Here is a 20922-nt window from a genome sequence, read left to right as displayed (position 1 = left end):
GAGCTACGCCCTTAGCCCTTTTTTTTTGGGGGGGGGCTGTGGATGGAACCCAGGGACATTCAACCTCAGAGCTACACCCCCTGCCCTATTTTTTATTCTTTTTCATTTGAAACGGGGTCTAAATAAGTTGCAGAGGGCCTCACTAAGTATCTGAGGGTGTCCGCAAACCTCCATCCTCCTGTCTCAGCCTCCTGAATACTGGGATTACAAGCATGTGCCACCATGCCTGGCTGCCAGTTCTATTTTTTTTTTTTTTTTTCTTTTTTGGTGGTACTGGGGGTGGAACCCAGAGGCTTTCTACCTCTGGACTATACCCCCAGACCTCTTTTATATTTTATTTGGAAACAGGGTCTCACTAAGTTGCTGAAAGCCTCACTAAGTAGCTGAGGCTGGCTTGGAACCCGTGTGATCCTCCTGTCTCAGCCTCCCAAATGCGGGGATTACAAGCGTGCGCCACCATGCCTGGCTCCCAGTCCTATTTTTTATTTATTTTGAAACAGGGTCTCACTAAGTTGCAGAAGGCCTCACTAAGTAGCTGAGACAGGCTGCGAACCTGCGATCCTCCTGTCTCCCAAGTACTGGGATTACAAATGTGTACCACCACACCCAGCTAGGATCACAGGTTTAAGGACCGTCTCAGCAATTTTGCAAGACCCTCTGAACTTAGGAGACCCTGTTTCAAAATAAAATAAATAAAAGCAGGGCATGTTCACGCACACTTGTGACCCCAGTACTTGGGAGGCTGTGACAGCAGGAGCTCAGGTTCTAGGCCAGCCTCAGCTACTTAGTGAGGCCTCTGCAATTTATTGAGACCCTGTTTCAAAATAAAGAATAAGCTGGGCGTGGTGGTGCACGCTTGTAATCCCAGCATTCAGGAGGCTAAAACCGGAGGATCACGGTTCACAGACAACCTCAGTTACTTAGGCCCTCTACAACTTAGTAAGACCCTGTTTCAAAAATAAAGAATAAAAAATAGGGTAGAGGTTGTAACTTGGAGGTTGAATGCCCCTGATTCCACCCTGCAAAAAAAAAAAAAAAAAAAAAAAGCCGGGCATGGGGGCACACACTTGGAATCTCAGCATTTGGGAGGCTGAGACAGGAGAATCCTGGTTCGCAGGCAGCCTCAGCTCCTTAGGCCCTCTGCAACTCAGTGAAACCCTGTTTCAAAATAAAGAATAAAAAATTGGGCTGGCAGTGTAGCTCAGAGGTAGAATGCCTCTAGGTTCAATCCCCAGTACTGCAAAATAATAATAATAATAACAGTAATAATAATAATAGTAATAATAACAATAATAAAGCAGGGCTGTGGATGTAGCTCAGAGGTAGAGAGCCCCTAGGTTCAAGCCCCAGTACCAACACACACACACACACACCCCAGAAGCATGAGACTTGAACACTCTAGACCGGTGGACCAAACAGACACACACAGAACATTCCACCCAACCTGAGCACAGAACACATAGAACATTCTCCAGGAATTATGTATAGGTCCACAAGACACAATTTAAGCAATGTAAGACTGTCATAGCAATTTAAGACTGAAATAATTTCAACTATCTTTTCCAAATAAAATGGGATAAAAGTAAAAATCAGTAGGAAGAAAGCTGGAAAACTCCCATGTGTGTGATAATTCAGCAACACGTTCCTGAGCAGCCAATAAATCACAAGAGTACAGAAGGAGCTGGCCGTGGTGTTGCAGTTCGCGGACAGCCTCAGCTACTTAGTGAGGCTCTTTGCAACTAGTAAGACTCTATCTCAAAATGAAAAATTAAAACTAGGGCTGGGGGTGTAGCTCGGAGGTAGAATGCACCTGGGTTTCATTCCCAGTACCGCAAAAAAAAAAAAAAAAAAAAAAAAAAGGAATTAAAAAAATAAGCCAAAGGTTTTCTTTCTTTCTTTCTCTCTTTCTTTCTTTCTTTCTTTCTTTTTTTGTACTGGACATCAATCCCAGGGCATTGTACTTGCAAGGCAAGTGCTTTATCACTGAGCTACATCCCAGCCCCCAACCAAAAGATAGCTTAAGACCAATGAAGATGGTAACCCAGCACACCGCAACTCATGGGATGCTGTCATAGTTGTTCTAAGAGGAACACGGATTGCAATAAATGCCTACATTAAGAAAAAAGAAAGATCCAACTTTACATATTAGGGAACCAGAAAAAAAAAGAACAAATTAAGTCCAAGTCAACAGTAAGAAAGAAATATTTGAGCCGGGCATGGTGGTGCACGCCTATAATCCCAGCATTCAGGAGGCCAAGACAGGAGGATCGTGGTTTGCAGCCAGCCTCAGCTGTTATTAGTGAGGCCCTTTGCAACTCAGTGAGACCCTGTTTCAAAATAAAGAATAAAAAATAGGGCTGGTGGTATACCTCGGGGGTAGAATGTCCCTGGGTTCTACCCCCAGTACCAAAAAAAAAAAAAATAATAATATTTGAGCTGAGAGAAAAGAGAACAGAAGAACGAGACAGAACTGACAGCCTGTGTCTCTGGTGCACGCTCAAATTCCTTCCCTCAGGTAAGCCGAGGCCCCCAGCCTCGAGCGGAGCCTCTCTTCCCACTCTGGGAGCCCCTCACACCCTTCTCAGGATGATCTCCTGAGCTCAGAGCCTGGCTGCAGCTGGACTCTGCCGGAGGGGTGGTTATGGAGGAGAGCAGGCTCTGGCCCTTTGCTAATCAGCTCAGCAGTCATCTGCCAGCCAACACAGGAATTCACAGAAAGAATTCACTCACTGCTACGGCTTAGTTGTGGGCCACATCTATCCCCCTTTTATTCTACTTCCAAGATACACTGCCAGCCATATTTTTTATTTTTATTTTTATTTATTTATTTATTTTTTTTGCGAGTCTGGGGATGGAACCCAGGGGCATTTGACCTCCGAGCCACATCCCCTGCCCTATTTTTATTCTTTATTTTGAAACAGGGTCTCACTAAGTTGCGGAGGGCCTAAGTAGTTGAGGCTGTCCGCAAACCGGGATCCTCCGGTTTCAGCCTCCTGAATGCTGAGATTAAAAGTGTGTGCCACCACGCCACCGGCTATTTTTTAAAATTTTAATTAAATTATTATTATTTTTTGCATTACTGGGGGTGGAACCTAGGGGCATTCTACCTCCATGCTGCACCCCCAGCCCTATTTTTTATTCTTTATTTTAAAACAAGATCTCACTCTACCTCAGAGGGCCTCACTATGTAGCTGTGAAGCACAGTCCTCCTGTCTCAGCCTCCCATATGCTGGGATTACAAGCTGCACCACCACGCTCAGCAGTTATTTATTTTTTGAAATGGTCTTGAACCCAGAGGCATTCTACCTCCAAGATATACTTCCAACCTGATGTTATTTCTTATTTGGAAACAGGATCTCACTAAGTTGCAGAGGGCCTAAGTTGCTGAGGCCGGCTGCTAACCGGTGGTCCTCCTGTCTCAGCCTCCCAAGGACTAGGATTACAAGCATGTATCACTATGTCCAGCTAATTTTTTTTTTCAGTACTGAGGATGGATCTCAGGGGCATTCTATGCTGAAGCTACATTCCCAGTCCTATTTTTATTCATTTCAAAACAGGGTCTCACTAAGTTTTGGAGAGTCTCACTAAGTAGCTGAGGCTGGCCATGAGCCTGCGATCCTCCTGTCTCTCAAGTACTGGGATTACAAGTGTGCGCCACCACGCCTGGCTTAATTTTTTGTTTTAAAACAGGGTCTCACCCAGAATCGGGGCCTCCCATGAGGCAAAGCCGCTGCTTGAGCCAGGGAGGTCTGGATCAGTCCACCGGGTAGCCAGGCCACTACTGGGGCCGTCAAGAGTGGGATGGGTACTTGCAACACGGCATGCACAGAGAAATATCGCAGAAAATAAAAAACAGATGCTTCCCCTAATCAGCAATAACTAGGAGGAAAGGGGCAACAGGAAGAGGTCGAGCTATAGAAAGGACCCTATAGTGAAGCAACTAAGGTGACCAATCAGATGGTATGGAATAGGGGAGGACGGAGCCTCTTTAAAACGCAGGAGGTACATAAACAAATGTATCAAAGTTAATCACCAAATAAGCATGGGATCGAGGGAGGGGGAGGAAATGGGATGGGGGCTGGATGAGGGCTAATTGGATGATGTGTGCTTGTATATCCTCTCAAGTCTTGTATTCCAATGTGATATATGATTACAATGCACCAATTAAAAAATAAATAAAAATAAAAAATAAAACAGGGTCTCACTAGGTAGCTGAGAGTCTCGCTAAATTACTGAGGCTGAACCTCCAGTCTTACGGCTCAGCCTCCCAAGTACTGGTATTCCCGGCATTTACCACCATGCCAGCTGAAGTTTTCTTTTATTCTTTTTTTTTTTTTTGTGGGTCTGGGGATGGAACCCGGGGGCATTCTCTGAGCTACACCCCCTGCCCTGTTTTTTCTTCTTTATTTTGAAACAGGGTCTCATTAAGTAGCTGAGGCTGTCCGTGAACCGCGATCCTCTAGTCTCAAGTTTTCTTGAAACAGAAATTTGTAGAACTACAGCCTGCATTATTTTGAGTGGGAATGGGCTCTTAGAATCCAACTGACATGGGGGCGTCTCCTCTTTCAGGGTTCTTGTCCAGTGGATTTCTACAACTGAAGTCAAAGAACTACTGAAGGGTATAGAAATATGAAAGTTTAAGTCAGGGAAAGAGAGGACAAAGCAATCCCCCACACAAGGGGAGGGGCAGGAAAGAAAGTGACCTCGGAGCTCTTGGGAGGTGGGCTATTAAACTTTACTGAGGCTTCCCATCTGTTCTTTTATGATTGGTCAGAATTAGATTTGGGGAAACCAATGGCTTTTAACCAATATTTTTTTCCGGTACTAAAGATTGAACTCAGGGGCATTCTACCTATGAGCTATACCCCTAGCCCTAATTTTTTGTTCTTTATTTTGAAACAGGGTCTCACTAAGTTGTTCAGGGCCTCACTATGCAGCTGAAGCTGGCCTAGAACCTTAGATCCTACGGTCTAAGTCTCCCAAGTACTGGGATTACAAGCATGCACCACCACGCCCAGCTGCTTTTGACCAATTTTGATCCTAATTTTTTTTCAAAGTTGAAAAATACCTTGTTTAAAATCCCCATGGGAGCCGGGCGTGGTGGCGCACGCTTGTAATCCCCGCGCTTGGGAGGCGGAGACAGGAGGATCGCACGGGTTTGAAGCCAGCCTCAGCTACTTAGTGAGGCTCTCAGCAACTCAGTGAGACCCCGTTTCCAAATAAAATATAAAATGGGTCTGGGAGTATAGCCCGGAGGTAGAAAGCCTCTGGGTTCCACCCCCAGTACCACCAAAAAAAAAAAAAAAAAAATCCCCATGGGGCCCACGGGCCCCAGAGGGCACCTGCGGCTGAAGGCCTGCATGGCGCCTGGCTCAGCCTTTCTTCTGTTTGAGTTTTTCTAAGTGCACCTGTAAGGACTTCTGGATGGAGCTGACGAAGTGCTGGATGTCGGCCTCACGCTGTTTGACCAGGAGGTCCACTGTGGCCTTTCGCATCATGTTCTTAGTCAGCTGCTGAGCATGGTCTGGAATGGCCGTCCACTGGCTCATCATGGACAGCACTGTGCTCTGCACCTTGTCCTCAGGCACCACCTGGTCCACCAGGCCCACCTGGAGGGCCTGTGCGGGAGGGAAGAGCATCCCCAGCTGCAGGGCGCGCTCTGTGGCGCGGTGCCCGATGGTGTTCACCATGGTGTCCTTGAGCCAGAAAGGGGTGATGCTGCCCAGCAGGGTCTCCTTCAGTTCTATGACATACGTGGGGATGTCAGCGAGAACCCGGTAGGTGCAGCAGAAGGATATCACACAGCCCCTGGCCGGTGCGGCTCTGTTGATGGCGGCAGTCAGCACCAGGCTGGACTGGTAGAGCCTCAGCCGTATCTCCTGCACGGCCGTCCAGTACTCGGTTTGAATTGTCTCGTGGGCTGGTGGGGAGTTCCTGGTGGCCGCTGGTCTCTCACCTTTTTGTTTACCTCCCCCACCTCACCGAAGGCTCACAGCCACAGCAGAAAAGGCAGCTAAACATGTTTAATTTACCCATTATCCACAAGTGAGTTGTTCTTGACTTGCTCTAAAACCTAATCTTCATTTACATTTAGTTTTTTATTCCAGGCTGATCTGATTGTAAGCGTGTGTGTGCACCTGTATATATGATTTATTTTTTTAGTGCTGGAGGTCGAACCCAGGGCATTCATGCCTACTGTAGCATGAATAGGGTAGTAGCAAGCTGCTACCACTGAGCTACCTCCCCAGTCCCTAAACAGTGTCCTCTGATTAATAAACTTATTTTTCAGATATGCAGTTTTGTATCTTGTTTAGAGTGTGGCTTTGAAATCCAAATTGAAGACATTGCACATATAATAGGTACTTAAAAAGTGTTTTTTAAAAGCTGGCCATATTGGCGCACACCTGTAATTCCAATACTTGGGAGGCTTAGGCAGGAGGGTAATAAGTTTGAGACCAGCTTCTGTAACTTTGTGAGACCCTGTTTCAAAATGAAACATAAACGCTGGGCGTGGTGGCGCACGCAATCCCCGCGCTTGGGAGGTGAGACAGGAGGATCCGGCAGGTTCGAAGCCAGCTGCGCTGGCTTAAGAGACCCTGTTTTGCCGGGCGTGGTGGCGCACGCTTGTAATCCCCGCGCTTGGGAGGCAGAAACAGGAGGATCGCGCAGGTTCGAAGCTAGCCCCGCGCGCTGGCTTAGGAGACCCTGTTTCCAAATAAAAATGTAAAAATAGGTCTGGGAGTGTAGCCCGGAGGTAGAAGGGCTTCCAGGAACCCCAGTACCACCAAAAAAAAAAAAAAAAAAAAAAAAAGAGACCCTGTTTAAAAAAAAAAAAGTCTGGGAGCGTAGCCCGGAGGTAGAAGGTTTCCAGGAACCCCAGTACCACATAATAATAATAATAATAATAATAATAATAATAATAATAAAAACCTAGGCTGGGAGTATGGCTTCTTAGAGGTAGACCACTCCTGAGGTTAATGCTCATTACCACGCACACACACAAAAGCACTTTCGTTACCTGATGCTGTAAGTTTTTTGTATGTGTGCGGTACCAAGGATTGCCCCATCGCTATTGTTAGCATTATTTTAGTTTGATTTTGAAACGGTCTAAGTTGCAAAGTGCCTAAGTTGCTGAGGCTGGCCACAAACCTCGGATCCTTCAGTCTCAGCCTCCCAAGAACTGGGATTACAGGTGTGTGTCCCCACACCTAGCTTTAGAATGTTTTATTTTGTCTTTATGGAAAGTTTTTTTTTTGGTACTGAGGATTAAACCCAGGGCATTCTGCCCCCTAGCTACACCCTCAGCCCTTTTATTTTTACCTTGAAACAGGGTCTTGCTAGGTTGTTGAGAGTCTACTTGGCTGAGGCCTGGAACCTGCGATCCTATCTCAGCTTCCCAAGTACTAGGATTACCGTCGTGGGGCACTACACCTGGCTGTAAAGTGACTTTTTGTATTTATGGAAAGTTTATTTTAACATAAACTTAATTAGGAACAATATTGAGTCAATTCGAAGAAAGCATTAATTAAATATTTACATAAATAGTGTGCAGATATAACAATGGGAGAGGGCCGGCCGTAACCAACCACAGTTTTGAAGGCTGGCTCCACCCGGGTAGAGGAACTGGCACGCCGACGGAGCCCGGAGGGCCAGGCCGGGCCAGCACATCCCGGCTCCGCCCAGCCCAGAGGCAGGGTCGGTCCCGCCCCGCGGCGCGGCGCGCAGGCGCAGTCGTGTGGGCGTGCCTTGCCGGCCCGCGCCCTCACTGCGCAGGCGCGGCCGCCGGCGCGGTCGCCTTGGAGCTTCCGTAGCGGTGCGGGCGCCGACGGGAGCGTCCGGGATGAGCGCGGCGGAGGCCGACCGCTGGGCGTGGCTGCTGGTGCTCAGCTTCGTGTTTGGGTGCAATGTCCTGCGGATCCTCCTCCCGTCCTTCTCCTCCTTCGTAAGTGGCTGCCTGGCCTTGCAGCGGCCGGCGGGGACGCCGTCTGCTGTGGACGGAGGTCTGGAGCTGGCCGCCGGAGGCTCGGCCGCAGGAGCGCCCTGTTGGCCTGTTCAGTATTGACGATATTTTATTTAGATCGTCCCTAGCGTCGAAAAGTTGCAAAGTTTTACCTCCAAAACCCGGCTTACTGGCTTCTGGGACGCCGGGACAGCTGGCCACACTTGGCGGCGCTTCCCGGCAGCGAGCCTCAGGCTGGGCGTTCTCAGGGTCCCTGCCAGCCTCGCACTGCAGCCAACTCCGGCCCCTGCGCGGGCATCCGAGGCCCCGCTGCCCGGGGGGGGGGGCAGGGCTTCCCGCAGGCCTGGCGAGCACGGGCCGCGTGCCAGGTCCCGGAGCGGTGACCCCGGGGCGCAGGGACCCCCGATGGTGAATGGAGACGGTACAGTGTGATGTGTGTCCTAGGGAGGCCCGGGCATTAACGCTCTCCAGGTGCCACTGTCACCGCTGCTGAGAGGTGAAGGTGTTCGTGCTGCCTTTACCGCTCATTAAGAGTTGCACTAGGTCCTCCACCTGGTAACTTCTGGGTGGAGAGTTAATCCTTCTGTCCTCCTGCCTACTGTAGCATGAATAGGTGTTTGGTGGCAATTGTACAAATTGTACGGGTTAGGGGTGTGTAGGAAACAGCAGGAGCCCACAGCGGGTGGAGGTGCCCTGTTTATGCCAAGCAGAAATGAAGGGCTGTCTGGCCCAGACGGAGCCTTCTTGCTTCTCTCTCTTAAATAACGGGGTGGTGGTGTATTTAAGACGGCCCAGAACTGCTTCTTCATGTCTTCTACCAGGATTGGTTGAATGCCTGTTTGTGCAAAACTCTGTTCTAGGGCCTTAGTCTTTGTTTTGAAACATAGAGGGTCTTTTTCTTTCTTTCTTTTTTTCTTTTGATACCACTAGAGATCGAACCCAGGAGCATTCTTGAGTTATACATAACTCCAGACCTGTTTTATTTTTGGGGTTTTTTTTTTTTTTTTTTTTTGGGAACAGAGCCTCAGGAGGTTGATGAGTTTCACTTGCTGAGTCTGTCCTTGACCCTGCCATCCTCCTGTCTCACCGAAGTATTGGGATTACAAGTGTGTGCCACCATGCTCACTTACAGGATTTTCTTTGAACCTCTGCTTCCCTTTCAGAATCTTTTGTTATATTACCTTATCTTTAAGATGATGTCCTAGGTTCTTAGCATTGCAGAAAAGACTCTTGAAGCTGGGTGTGTTGCTGTACGCCTGTTATTCTAATATTTAGGAGATTGAGACAAAGGATTGTATGTTTGAGGCCAGCCTCAGCAAAATAAAAAAAGGGCTGGGGATATATCTCAGATAGGATGCTCTGGGCTCAATTCCTAATAACAACAACAACAACAAAGACTTGAAAAGCTGCCTTCCGCATATTTTTCTTTTTTTATTTATTTTTTATTGGTGCACTGTATTCATACATTATAATGGGATAAAAAATACTTTTGTAGACATACATGCACACATCGCCCAGTTAGCCCCTACCTGATCCCCACCCCGTTCCCTCCCCATTCCTCCTTCCCATGCTTGGCTTAGTGGTTGACATCTAGTATTATAGCAATTTATCCAAAATTAACAATGATAATCTCACAAAACAGTTTCCTTTGTCTGATACCAAGCTTTTGATGACTTAAAGATAACATCTCTTTTTTTGTTGTTGTTTTGTTTTGGGTTTTTTTTTTTTGGTGGTACTGGGGTTCCTGGAAGCCCTTCTACCTCCGGGCTACACTCCCAGACCTATTTTTTTATATTTTGAAACAGGGTCTCATAAGCCAGCGCGATCCTCCTAGCTCTCTTAAAATGGGCCCATATTTCTTCAATGTCAGATTCCTGCTGTCGGATATTTTTTTCTAAATTAGAAACTATGCGTTCATTTTTGGAGTGATCATCTTCTAGGAGCGAGATTCTATTCTCCATGTGGTCTAATTGGTTGTTTGTACTTTGAATTGAGGCCTTTACTTCATTAATTGCAGCCTTTATCTCTTTTTGGCTCTCTCTGAATTCTTTTCGAAACACCTCTTACAGTTATTTTCCTGATTTGATCTTCTAGAAATCTCTGAATTTCTGTTTTATCAGGTTCTGATGTTGTGGGGTTGTGAGCATTCATTGCTCCATTGTTATTCCTCTTTCCCATGATTTCGGAAGTTTGTGCCTTCTCTGGGTTCTTCCCTGGGTCACTGCGACTTCACTTAAGGTGCTCTGAATCTTGAGTCTGTGGGGTATCTTGGTCCCCACTACTCCTTTACTGGGTTGTATCGCAGAGTCTCAGACTCTGGGAGTCAATTGAGGCTGCTTTAGACCATGGGGGGGGGGTGCCAGGTTGGGTGTTCTCCTATGGTGTGGTATCTCTGCCACCGCCACTCTCCCACTGGGTCAAGTCCCTGGGAGTACAATACTGGGATTTCTCCTCTAGGGGCCACAATTTGACTCACTGTTGTTGAGTGCGCAGATGGAGCTGTAGTGGACTCGGTGAATTCTCTGCTGCTGCTGCTGCTGCTGCTGCTGCTGCTGCTGCTGCTGGTAGTGGTGGTGGCAATATGGCGCCGCTGCCACACCCTCGGCCGTGAGGCTGGCGTGTTTGTTCTCTGGTTTTGAGCTCCACTCTGAGTCCCTGCAGGGTGTGCTAAGACCAGCCCCTGGGAGCTTTAGATGCTCCCTGCGCCGAGAAATCTGCCGTTTTCCTCCCGGCTGATCTGCAGCAGCTCACTTCAGCTCGCTGTCCTGGTGGGCTCTTGAGTGCGTTGGTCTGGTGCCGTCCAGTGGACTCGCCACTGCCGCCGGCAGTAAGGTTCTGCTGCCGCGTCCTCGGCTGTGAGGCCGGCGTATCTCCTTTGTGGCTCTGAACTCCGTTCTGAGTCCCCTTCCTCTCTGGGGCCTGGTGCTGCAAGAGAAGATGGTGCCCGCCGCTTTGTGCCGCGGCTCCAGCCGCAGCACTGCGGTCTGGTTTCTTTCTGGTGTCTCGTTTTTCCAGCCTTCTTTTTCTCTGTCCCTTGTAATTACATTTTTTGTTTCTCTGCTGATGGTGTTTTCTGGCTATGAAAGGCGTTGATTTTGTGGTAATGGAGATTGGTTGTCAGCAGGGCTCGTAAGCCCTGCTTTTCTCCGTTGCCATCTTCCCAGAAGTCCTTCCATATTTTTCTTTTTTCATTTTTTTTTGTAAAGGACACACATGAAATTTGTCTTTTTTTTTTTTTGGTGGTACTGGGGTTTCTGGAAGCCCTTCTACCTCTGGCCTACACTCCCACGGGCTACACTCCCACCGGCTGCACTCCCAGACCTATTTTTTAACTTTTTTACCTGGAAACATGGTCTCTTAAGCCAGCGAGGCTGGCTCCGAACCAGGACGATCCTCCTGTCTCCCCCTCCCAAGTGCGGGGATTACAAGCGTGCACCACCACGCCCGGCTAAAATTGGTCATTTTAATAGTTATTAGCTGTGCGGTTCTGTGTCATTGAGTATATTCACATTGTTGTGCAACTTCACAACTCTTATCTTTCCCATTTCACAATAACTCTATATCCATTACACGACTCCCCATTCCCTCAACACACACACACACACACACACACACACACCCGTCTCTGACATCCACCATTCTGCAGGCTCTCTGTAATTGTGTTTGGAATCTAACTGGAGTCACACTGCGTTTGTGTTTCTCTATCTCACCTATTTCATTTAGTGTACTGTCTTCACGGCTCATCCATGTGGTGGCATATGTCAAAATTTATTTCCATTTTAAAGGCTGGATAATACTCCAGCGCATGTGTGACTGCATTTTCTCCATTGGTCTGTTGATAGTCACTGGGCTTGTTTCCACCTTCCTGCTAGTGTACGTGAAGCTACTAGAGTTTGGTTTACAAGTATCTTGTTTGAGTTCCTGCTTTCAATTCTTTGGATATATGTCCACAAGTGGAATTGCTGGATCATGGTAGTTTTGTTTAGTTTTATTTATTTATTTATTTTGCAGTACTAAGGGTGGAACCCAGGGGCATTCTACCTTCAAGCTACACCCCCAGCCCTCTTTTTTATTCTTTTGAAACCAGGTCTCACTAAGTTGCAAAAGGCTTCACTAAGTAGCTGAGGCTGGCCACTAACCTGTGATCCTCTTGTTTCAGCCTCCTAAGTCCTGGGATTACGAGCTGTGCCACCATTTCCAGCAATGGCATTCTTGATATCCGGGAGGGGATTTTGCAGAATGGTTGTCTGCTGGTTTTGCCCATTGTATCTGTCTGGAAACCTCAGAAACTAAGCTGGGTTCTTTTTGCAGCTCATCTACTGGATGGAGCCCAAGGGCCTTCTACCGCTGGGCTACTCCCAGACTTATTTTATATTTTATTTGGAAATAGGGTCTCTAAGTTGCTGAGAGCCTTACTAAGTAGCTGAGGCTGGTTTTGAATCTGCGCGATCCTCCTGTCCCAGCCTCCTGGGATTCCAAGCAGGCGCCACCATGCCTGGCTCAGGGCTGTCCTTTTGGGCATGTTTGCTGGCTGATTGAGGCAGATTGCTGGAGGCAGCTGCTCTGGCCTGGACATCCCTCTTAGGTCCTCTCTCTAGTCTGGATCCTGACCCCGCTAGGACAGTTGGCGGGCGCCACCTGGTGGCCATGGTCATCTTTCTCATTAGGTTCCCAGGCAAGCTGGGTGCAGGATGTGTTTTACCTGTGAGAGCAGGAGAAGCTATTGTCAAGGGATGGGGTGATGGGATGGGTGGGCTACTTCTGCCTGCAGGTCCCCTACACCAGCAGAGACCTGCAGGGCTTGTCCTTGAAAACCTTTTTTTAAGGTACTGGGTATGGAACCCAGGGGCATTGTACCTCTGAGCTACACACCTAGCCCTGTTTTTTTTTCTTTTTTCTTTTTTTTTTTTTGCAGGTCTGGGGATGGAACCCAGGGGCACTCGACCTCCAAGCTACACCCCTGCCCTATTTTTTATTCTTTATTTGGAAACCGGGCCTCACTAAGTAGCTGAGGCTGTCTGCCAACCGCGATCCTCCAGTCTCAGCCTCCCAAAGAAATTTACAAGCGTGCGCCACCACGCCCGGTTCTATTTTTTTCTCTATTTTTATTTTGAAACAGGGTCTCTGAGTTGCAAGAGACCTCACTGCATACCTACTCCTGCCCCCTTTGCTGGCCTGCGCGCTGTGGACACTTGCTTCCCCTCTGCCTGGCCTTGTGCCGTGCCGGCTGGGCTGCTGTTTTCTGTCATGTGTATTTGTCCCTCTCATTTTGCTTAGATTCTTTTGCTGTCTTGGGGATTGAACCAGGGACATCTGTCTGAGCTACACTGAGACCCACCCTTTTTTTGGTGGTACTGGGGTTCCTGGAAGCCCTTCTATCTCTGGGCTACACTCCCAGACCTATTTTATATTTTTATTTGGAAACAGGGTCCCTCAAGCCAGCGTGGCTGGCTTCGAACCTGCGTGATCCTCCTGTCTCCACCTCCCAAGCGCGGGGATTACAAGTGTGCGCCACCACACCTGGCCAAGCCCTTTTTATTTTTTGCTTTGAAACAGGGTTTTGCTACCTTGCTGAGGCTGTCCTCAACCTCTGATCCTCCTGTCTCAGCCATGTTTAGAGCCTGACTCCCTGTCTGCCTGTCTTGTCTCAGGGACCCTATCTTGCGGTGCGTCGCACTGACTCCCGGTGCAGGGTGCCCCTCCCTGAAGGCCCTGACACGGCTGGGAAGGAGCTCCCCTGAAGCCGGCACCCCTCCCTGCTCTGCCCCTTCTCACCTGGGGCTGAGCGCTCCGGGAAGAGCACAAGTCGTGTTCCCTTCCCCTGAAGGGCAGCTCTGAGAAGGGAGTGGTTTCCATTTTATAGTCGCACTTGGACAGTTGTGTAAAGGACGCGCACGTTTGTTCTGTGGCTCTCCAGGGGCATAACTGTGGAAGGGAGACTGTAGTTCGAATAGTGATTGAAGTAGGAGGACGCTTGTGGGTTTTCTTTGTGGTGGTGTAGGGAGCAGGAAGAGGTCATGGAGCTGGCTCTGTGGGTAAGGGCTGCTTGAAAGAGCCGAGTGGGACCTTGGAGAGGGAGGTGTGAGGTTCTCAACCGTGGCTGCCTCAGTCCCAGTATGTGGCACACACCTTGGTCCCAGTACTGGGGAGGCTGACACAGGAGGATTGTAGGTTCTTGGCCAATGTCAGCAACTTGGTGAGACTCTGTTTCCAAATAAGAAATAAAATAGGGTTGGGGTGTAGCTCAGAGGTACAATGCCTCTGGGCTCAATCCCCAACATCATTGAAAACAAAAAATCAGGCATGGTGGCACATGTTTGTAATCCCAGTACTTGGACGGCTGAGACAGGAGGATCTCAGGTTTAAGGACAGTCACAGCAATTCAGCAAGGCCCTCCACAACTTACGGAGACCCTATGTCAAAAAATAAAAATAAAGCCGGGCGTGGTGGCTCACTCTTGTAATCCCAGTACTTTGGAGGCTGAGACAGGAGGATCATGCAGGTTCAAAGCCAGCTTCAGCTACTAAGTGAGGCTCTCAGCAACTTAGTGAGAACCTGTTTCCAAGTAAAATATAAAATAGGTCTAGGAATATTGCCTGGAGGTAGAAGGCCCCTGGATTCCATCCCCAGCACCATACCCCCCCCCCAAAAAAAAACCAAAATAAAACAATAAAACAAAGTAAAATAGGACTGGAGCCGGTGGTGGTGGTGCACACCTGTAATTTCAGTACTTGGGAGGCTGACACAGGTTAGAGGCCAGCCTCAGCAAGTAGTGGGACTCTCATCAATCTAGCAAGACTGTTTCAAAATAAAAATAAAGCGTGCTGCCTTCTCTCTCTGTGTCTCCCTCTCCCTCTCTCCTCCTCTCCCTCTCTCTCTATCTCTCTCTCCCCTTCTCTCTCTCTCTCTCTCTCTCTCTCTCTCTCTCTCTCCAGCAGAGTTCCATCAAGAGACTGCCAAACCCCCTGGAGATAGGGCGTGTAGGATTACAAAGACATTTCAAAGATGACTCACCCCGTGCACAGCATTCCTCGGGGAGTGTACAGAACACTGTGCGACCCTCGTCAGATACGGGGAGGAAAGGGCTGCTCCGCTCGTAGGGTCTCCACAAGCGGGTGGGCTACAGACTTCCATGGGGTCTAAGGCACTTGGCTGGTTTCTGCGTGATTAACCACAGTAAGGACCTGAGTCTTGCAAGCACTCCAAAGCCCCACCTTGGGTTCCAGCCTGCAGGGAAACCTCAGCTGGCTGGGCCACGGGGCGGTCAGAGCACACCATGTCTGTCGGTCAGGACGCGGGAGGGGTTGGGGGACCCCATTCATCTTGTGTGGAGAGACCCTGATCCCAGCCTTTGACCCGCCAGATGTCCAGGGTGCTGCAGAAGGACGCAGAGCAGGAGTCACAGATGCGGGCAGAGATCCAGGGCATGAAGCAAGAGCTTTCCACTGTCAACATGATGGATGAGTTTGCCAGATACGCCCGGCTGGAGAGGAGGATCAACAAGACCACAGACAAGCTCAAGACTCACGGTATGGCCACCGGCCAGGCGCTGCAGGGCAGAGTGATAGCGACAGGAGGCCTGAGCGAGCCCGGAGGACGTATGCTCGGCTCTTAGGTATTCTTAGTGTTGAAAAAGCCAGCTGTGGCAGCTCACTCTTCTTATCCCAGGACTTGAGAGGCTGAGACAGGAGGATTGCAGGTTCAAAGCCAGCTTTAGCAACTTAGTGAGGCCGTCAGCAACTTAACAAGACCCCATTCCCAAATAAAAAATAAAATAGGGTTGGGAGTGTAGCTTGGAGGAAGAATGCCCTTGGAACACACACACACCAAAAGTTTACACAAATTTTTATGTTGAGCTGGGTGTGATAGTACGTGCTTGCAATCCCAGCATTTGGGAGGCTGAGACTGGAGGATCACGGTTTGTGGACAGCCTCAGCTACTTAGTGAGGCCTTTGCAACTCAGTGAGAACCTTTTTTAAAAATAAAAGAATAAAAAATAGGGCTGGGGGTGTATCTTGGACGTAGAATGCTCCTGGGTTCCATTCTCAGTACCCCCCCCCTCCCAATTTTTTTTACATTGTCTAGAGGAAACCAAATAATAATTATTACTTTTCCTTATTTGGTGGTGAACTTTTTTCTTTTCTTTTTTCTTTTTTTGGTATGGGGGATTGAACTCAGGGGCATTATACCTCTGAGCTATATCCCTAGCCTTATTTTAAAAACTGGGTCTTACTAAGTTGCTGAGTGCCGGGGCCCAGCCCTAGCAGAGTCGGGGTTCGTGTGTTGATGAGGGGAAGCCGAAGTCGAAAATGAAAGAAGAATGACCACACGAAATAGATTCAGCCTTCTTCCTTGTATTCAGGATTTGTTACAGTTTTTATACCTTTTTTGTTGGCAGAAAAGCAAAGGCAGAGTCATGCAAGCAGGATTTCCAAAGATGGGAAAAAGTTATTTTCTATAAAGTTTAGGGCGAGGAGGTCAGACATTTAAATAACCATAGTGTGCTTTGTCTCACTTCCCGAGGCTGACTCAGACTTACTCCTACACAGTGGCTCTAACCAAGGTCAGTTTGAACTTAACATTTGGCCCAATATCTTTCTCCTTGGGAAAGGATCTTTGCTGCCTGAGTCTCTCACAAGCCGCTGCCCATCAGTTTTAGTTATAATGTTTATACATAAATTCCAATTATACATATTAATCCAAATAATCCTAAAATAATTTTATGAAGAAAGGAATGCTAGACATACTTCATGGGGGATCTACGCCGTTGCAGATCCCCTGATCGAGCTTTCTCAAGATCTGCAAGAGATGTGGTAGCAGCTGAGAGCCTCACTAAGTTGCTGAGGCTGGTGGCAAGCCTGTGATCTTCCTATAATTTTAAGGTTTTTCTAAAGTAAGCTATAAGCGGGGCATGGTGGTGTACTCCTGTAATCTAGGTACTTGGGAGGCTGAGACAGGATTGCAGGTTCAAAGTCATCCTCAGCAAGTAGTGAGCCTCTCATCATTTCAAAATAGTGATAAAGGCCGGGCGTGGTGGCGCACGCTTGTAATCCCCGCGCTTGGGAGGCTGAGACAGGAGGATTGCGCAGGTTCAGAGCCAGCCTCAGCTACTTAGTGAGGCTCTCAGCAACTTAGTGAGACCCTGTTTCCAAATAAAGTATAAAATAGGTCTGGGAGTATAGCCCGGAGGTAGAAAGCCTCTGGGTTCCACCCCTAGTACCACCAAAAGAAAAAAGATAAAATAGGGCTGGGGGCGTAGCTCAGAGTTAGAATGTCCCTAGGTTCTATCCCCAACAGTGCAAAGAAAAAAAAAGTAAAGCTATTCAAATCTCATAATAGGAGAAGGTAAAATGGTGAGCAACATTTAAAATATTGTTGCCAGGTGTGGTGGCGCACACTTGTAATCCCAGCTCTAGGGGGGCTGAGACGGGAGGATTGCAGGTTTGTGGCCAGTCTCAGCTACTCAGTGAGGCCCTCTACAACTCAGTGAGAACGTGTTTCAAAATAAAGAAAAAAGTAGAGCTGGGGTGTTGCTTGGAGGTAGAATGCCCCTGGGTTCCATCCCCAGTGCTGAAAAAAAAAAAAAAAAATTTCAGCCAGGCGTGGTGGTGTATGCTTTGTGATCCTAGTACTTGAGAGGCTGAGATGGGAGGATCGCAGCCTCAGCAACCTAGTAAGGCTCGTGGCAACCTAGTGAGACTGTTTCCAAATCAGAAATAAAATCAGTCTGGGGATGTAGCATGGAGGTAGAATGCCTCTGCATTCAATTTCCAGTAACACACACTTGATTTATATTTCCTAAATATACTGAGTGATTGTCCCATTTATAACTGGAGAATATTTTATAAGGGGAAGTAGCATTTCTGTGTATTTAGATTCTGTCTCGAATTTTCAGGACTCATAGTTTTTTGTCCTATTTTTCCTTCTAGTGAAAGCGCGGACGGCTCAGCTAGCCAAGATCAAATGGTTTATGAGCGTGGCTTTCTACGTACTGCAGGTGAGTTGCTGCGGGCACCAGCGCTGGTGAGCACGGCCCGCGGGACCTCGCGGCTGGGAACCCAGGCTTTGCCGCTCAGCCTGCTGGGCCACGGGGTCCGCCAGCGTGTGCGGCTGGACACCTGTGGCTTTCTAAGTGAGACTGGAAGAGAGCCTTCCCCTGGCTTTGGTTGTTGGGGGGACTTCTTGGTGGCTGAACTCTGCAGCCACTCACTGGGAGAGCTGCGCTGCTGCCCTCGGTGCCGACCTGAGGGCCTGGGGCGGGTGAGAAGCGGGGACACTGCAGCCCAGTGTTGGGGCACCTTGCTCCCGGCTCGCCATCCAGGCGGAGAGCCTCATGTGTCTCTTGCTGGTTGGCCCAGCGTCGTTGCCTGAGGGCTTGGCCTGCTTACTGTCGCTCATGCCAGCAAGCCCGCGGCACACTGAGTGTCCGTCCAAGGTGAAGGGCACAGTCCGACCCCACAAATCCAAGTTTGGGGGTACACTGAAGTAAGTTGGTTCCGAGGCACTATTGCTTGCTTTGGGTAGGCCTGTGTCACAGACACAGGGACGGGCCCAGGGCCCACTTTAGGTCGGCCTGCGTGAGGAGCATTCAAGGCCACAAAGGGGCGAGAGCGCCGCGGGATCGCCGCCCAGAAGGGGCAGAGCAAAGCGCCATCCCTGCGGCCTCTGAGCTTCGGGGCCTCTGCACGCAGTGCTGAGAGCCACGCGTGGGGGCTGCCTTGTGCGTGCGGCTTGAGTGCGGGTGGTTGCTTTCGTGGCTCTAAGGTGTGTGCAGCACATAGCTCAGCTGCTCCGGGATGCGCAGCGGGCAGGAGCGCCTGCTGTGGAGGGCCTGGTTAGGTTGCCCCCCGAGTCCACAGCGAGGTTAAGTGGTGAAGTAGCTCCGCGGACGGCTCGCCCGCGTTGGCAGCGGGTCAGCCCCTCCCCGCTATCGGTGGCTGGATGTCCTGGGGAGGGCCTCAGCGCCCCGGGGAGGGCCTCAGCGCCCCGAGGAGGGCCTCAGCATCCCGGGGAGGGCCTCAGCGCCCCGGGGAGGGCCTCAGCGCCCCAGGGAGGGCCTCAGCATTCTTGGGAGGGTCTCAGTGTCCTGGGGAGGGCCTCAGCGTCCTGGGGAGGGCCTCGGCGTCCCGGGGAGGACCTCAGCATTCTTGGGAGGGTCTCAGTGTCCTGGGGAGGGCCTCAGCGTCCTGGGGAGGGCCTCAGCGTTCTTGGGAGGGTCTCATTGCCCTGGGGAGGGCCTCAGCAGTGGCCATTTGCAGCTGAGTCGAGCCTTGGTGGTCAGTGGAGCGCTCCTGTCGCATCCTCGCCCGCCGGGTGTCTTTCCAGGCTGCCTTGATGATCTCACTCATTTGGAAGTACTACTCTGTCCCCGTGGCTGTCGTGCCCAGTAAGTGGATAACTCCGCTGGACCGCCTGGTGGCCTTTCCTACTCGAGTAGCAGGTCAGAATCTTCTGGAAGCTTCAGTGACAGCTTGCATAGAGGCAGGTGGTGGAGGGTTGGATTGCTGACACCCTGTCCTGCATTCAGCCTGCTCTTCTGTGTGGCGCGGCCTTGCTGCTGTGGAGCCACCGAGGTCTAGAGCAGCCGCTGACTCCAGGGGCACAGCAGCCCCGCTCTCATCGCCCCTCACCACCCCCAGCTCCCCGGGCGACTTCCCAACCCTTGCTGTGTGTGGCTTTGCCGCAGACCTGCTGCTGCTGGCCATACTTTTATTTTTGAAAGGTAACCTCCTTTGGATATTAAAAGTAGTACACGTTATTGTAGAGTGATTAGAAATATAGGAACAGTAACAAAAACCCCATACTTGGCTAGGAGCCGTGGTGCACACCTGTGATCCTGGTACTTGGGAGGCTGAGACAGGAGTATTGCAGGTTGGAAGCCACCCTCAGCAACTTAAGGCCCTCAGCCACTTGGTGAGGCTTTCACTAGACCTTGTCTCCAAATAAGAGATAGAGGGCTGGGGTTATAGGTTGGAGGTAGAATGCCCCTGTGTTTAATCCTCAGCAGCATGCGTGCATGCACACACGCACACACCCACACATAGACACACATATATATGCACACACTTTTATTTTCTTTTTTGTGGTACTGGGGATGGGCCCCAGGGGGATTTTATACCCCCAGTCCTATTTTTTTAGTTTGTTTGTTTGTTTATTTATTTATTTATTTATTTATTTATTTATTTTTGCATTACTGGGGATGGAATCCAGGGACTTTCTATCTCCAGGCTACACACCCCCAGCCCTATTTTTTATTCTTTATTTTTGAAATAGGGTCTCACTAAGTTGCGGAGGGCCTCACTAAGTAGCTGAGGCTGTCCGCGAACCGTGATCTTTTGGTCGTGAAATTGTCCTACAGGGCATTCTGACAGTCTATTGCTGTGGTTCACGGTCACACATCTCTCTGGCAGGAAAGGGAAATTCAAGCCAGTTTGTATTGTTCAGTGTAATTCCTGCCCAGTAAACAGCATAGTCTTGTGGATCTACAGAGTTTGACGCACTTGAACCCATGGACTTAGTCTTTGCCCAGCACTGGTCAGAAAGAACTAGAATTTTCTAATTTCTTATAAGTTGAAAATAACAGGCAGAAAAGAGGGAAGGAGTATTGGTGTGCTCTCTTACGTTGACTTTCTTTACTTTCAGGTGGTGTTGGAATTACCTGTTGGATTTTAGTTTGTAACAAAGTTGTGGCAATTGTACTTCACCCTTTCAGCTGAAAAAGAAGATGAATGCAGCTCTGACACCTTTCTTTTTTGTGGTCCTGGGGAGTGAACACAGGAGTGCTTGGCACTGAGCTGCACCCTCAGCCCTTTGTATTCTTTATTTTGAGATGTGTTTGCTAAGTGGCCCAGGCTGGCTTTGCAGTCTTCTCGCCCCAGCCCCCGACTTTCTGGAATCCCAGGCGTGCGCCATCACTAGCGCCTGGCTCAGATGAAGGACTTCTAAACACACGCTCTCACTAG

At 49.3% G+C, this 20922-nt stretch overlaps 2 protein-coding genes across 2 annotated transcripts; one reads left to right on the top strand and one right to left on the bottom strand.

Annotated features, from left to right (window-relative positions):
- Window positions 1-5372: 5372 nt before the first annotated feature.
- On the bottom strand, window positions 5373-6036 carry LOC308263422 (enoyl-CoA delta isomerase 1, mitochondrial-like; the record flags this gene model as incomplete). The annotated part of the gene is made up of 2 exons (XM_080696448.1): window positions 5373-5920; window positions 6033-6036. The coding sequence occupies 2 exons, from the start codon at window positions 6034-6036 to the stop codon at window positions 5373-5375; spliced, it is 552 nt and encodes a 183-aa protein (XP_080552574.1).
- A 1804-nt stretch (window positions 6037-7840) lies between these two features.
- GET1 (guided entry of tail-anchored proteins factor 1) lies at window positions 7841-20676 on the top strand (the record flags this gene model as incomplete). Its single annotated transcript, XM_080696200.1, has 5 exons — window positions 7841-7942; window positions 15324-15489; window positions 17890-17957; window positions 19286-19400; window positions 20603-20676. The coding sequence occupies 5 exons, from the start codon at window positions 7841-7843 to the stop codon at window positions 20674-20676; spliced, it is 525 nt and encodes a 174-aa protein (XP_080552326.1).
- Between the last annotated feature and the right edge of the window lie 246 nt (window positions 20677-20922).

The sequence above is a fragment of the Muscardinus avellanarius genome, assembly GCF_963383645.1.
Source record: "Muscardinus avellanarius genome assembly, chromosome: 5".
In the NCBI taxonomy this organism is placed as follows: Eukaryota; Metazoa; Chordata; class Mammalia; order Rodentia; family Gliridae; genus Muscardinus; species Muscardinus avellanarius.
The sequence above is the reverse complement of the archived record's forward strand: the minus strand, read 5'-3'. Positions and strand labels throughout refer to the sequence as shown.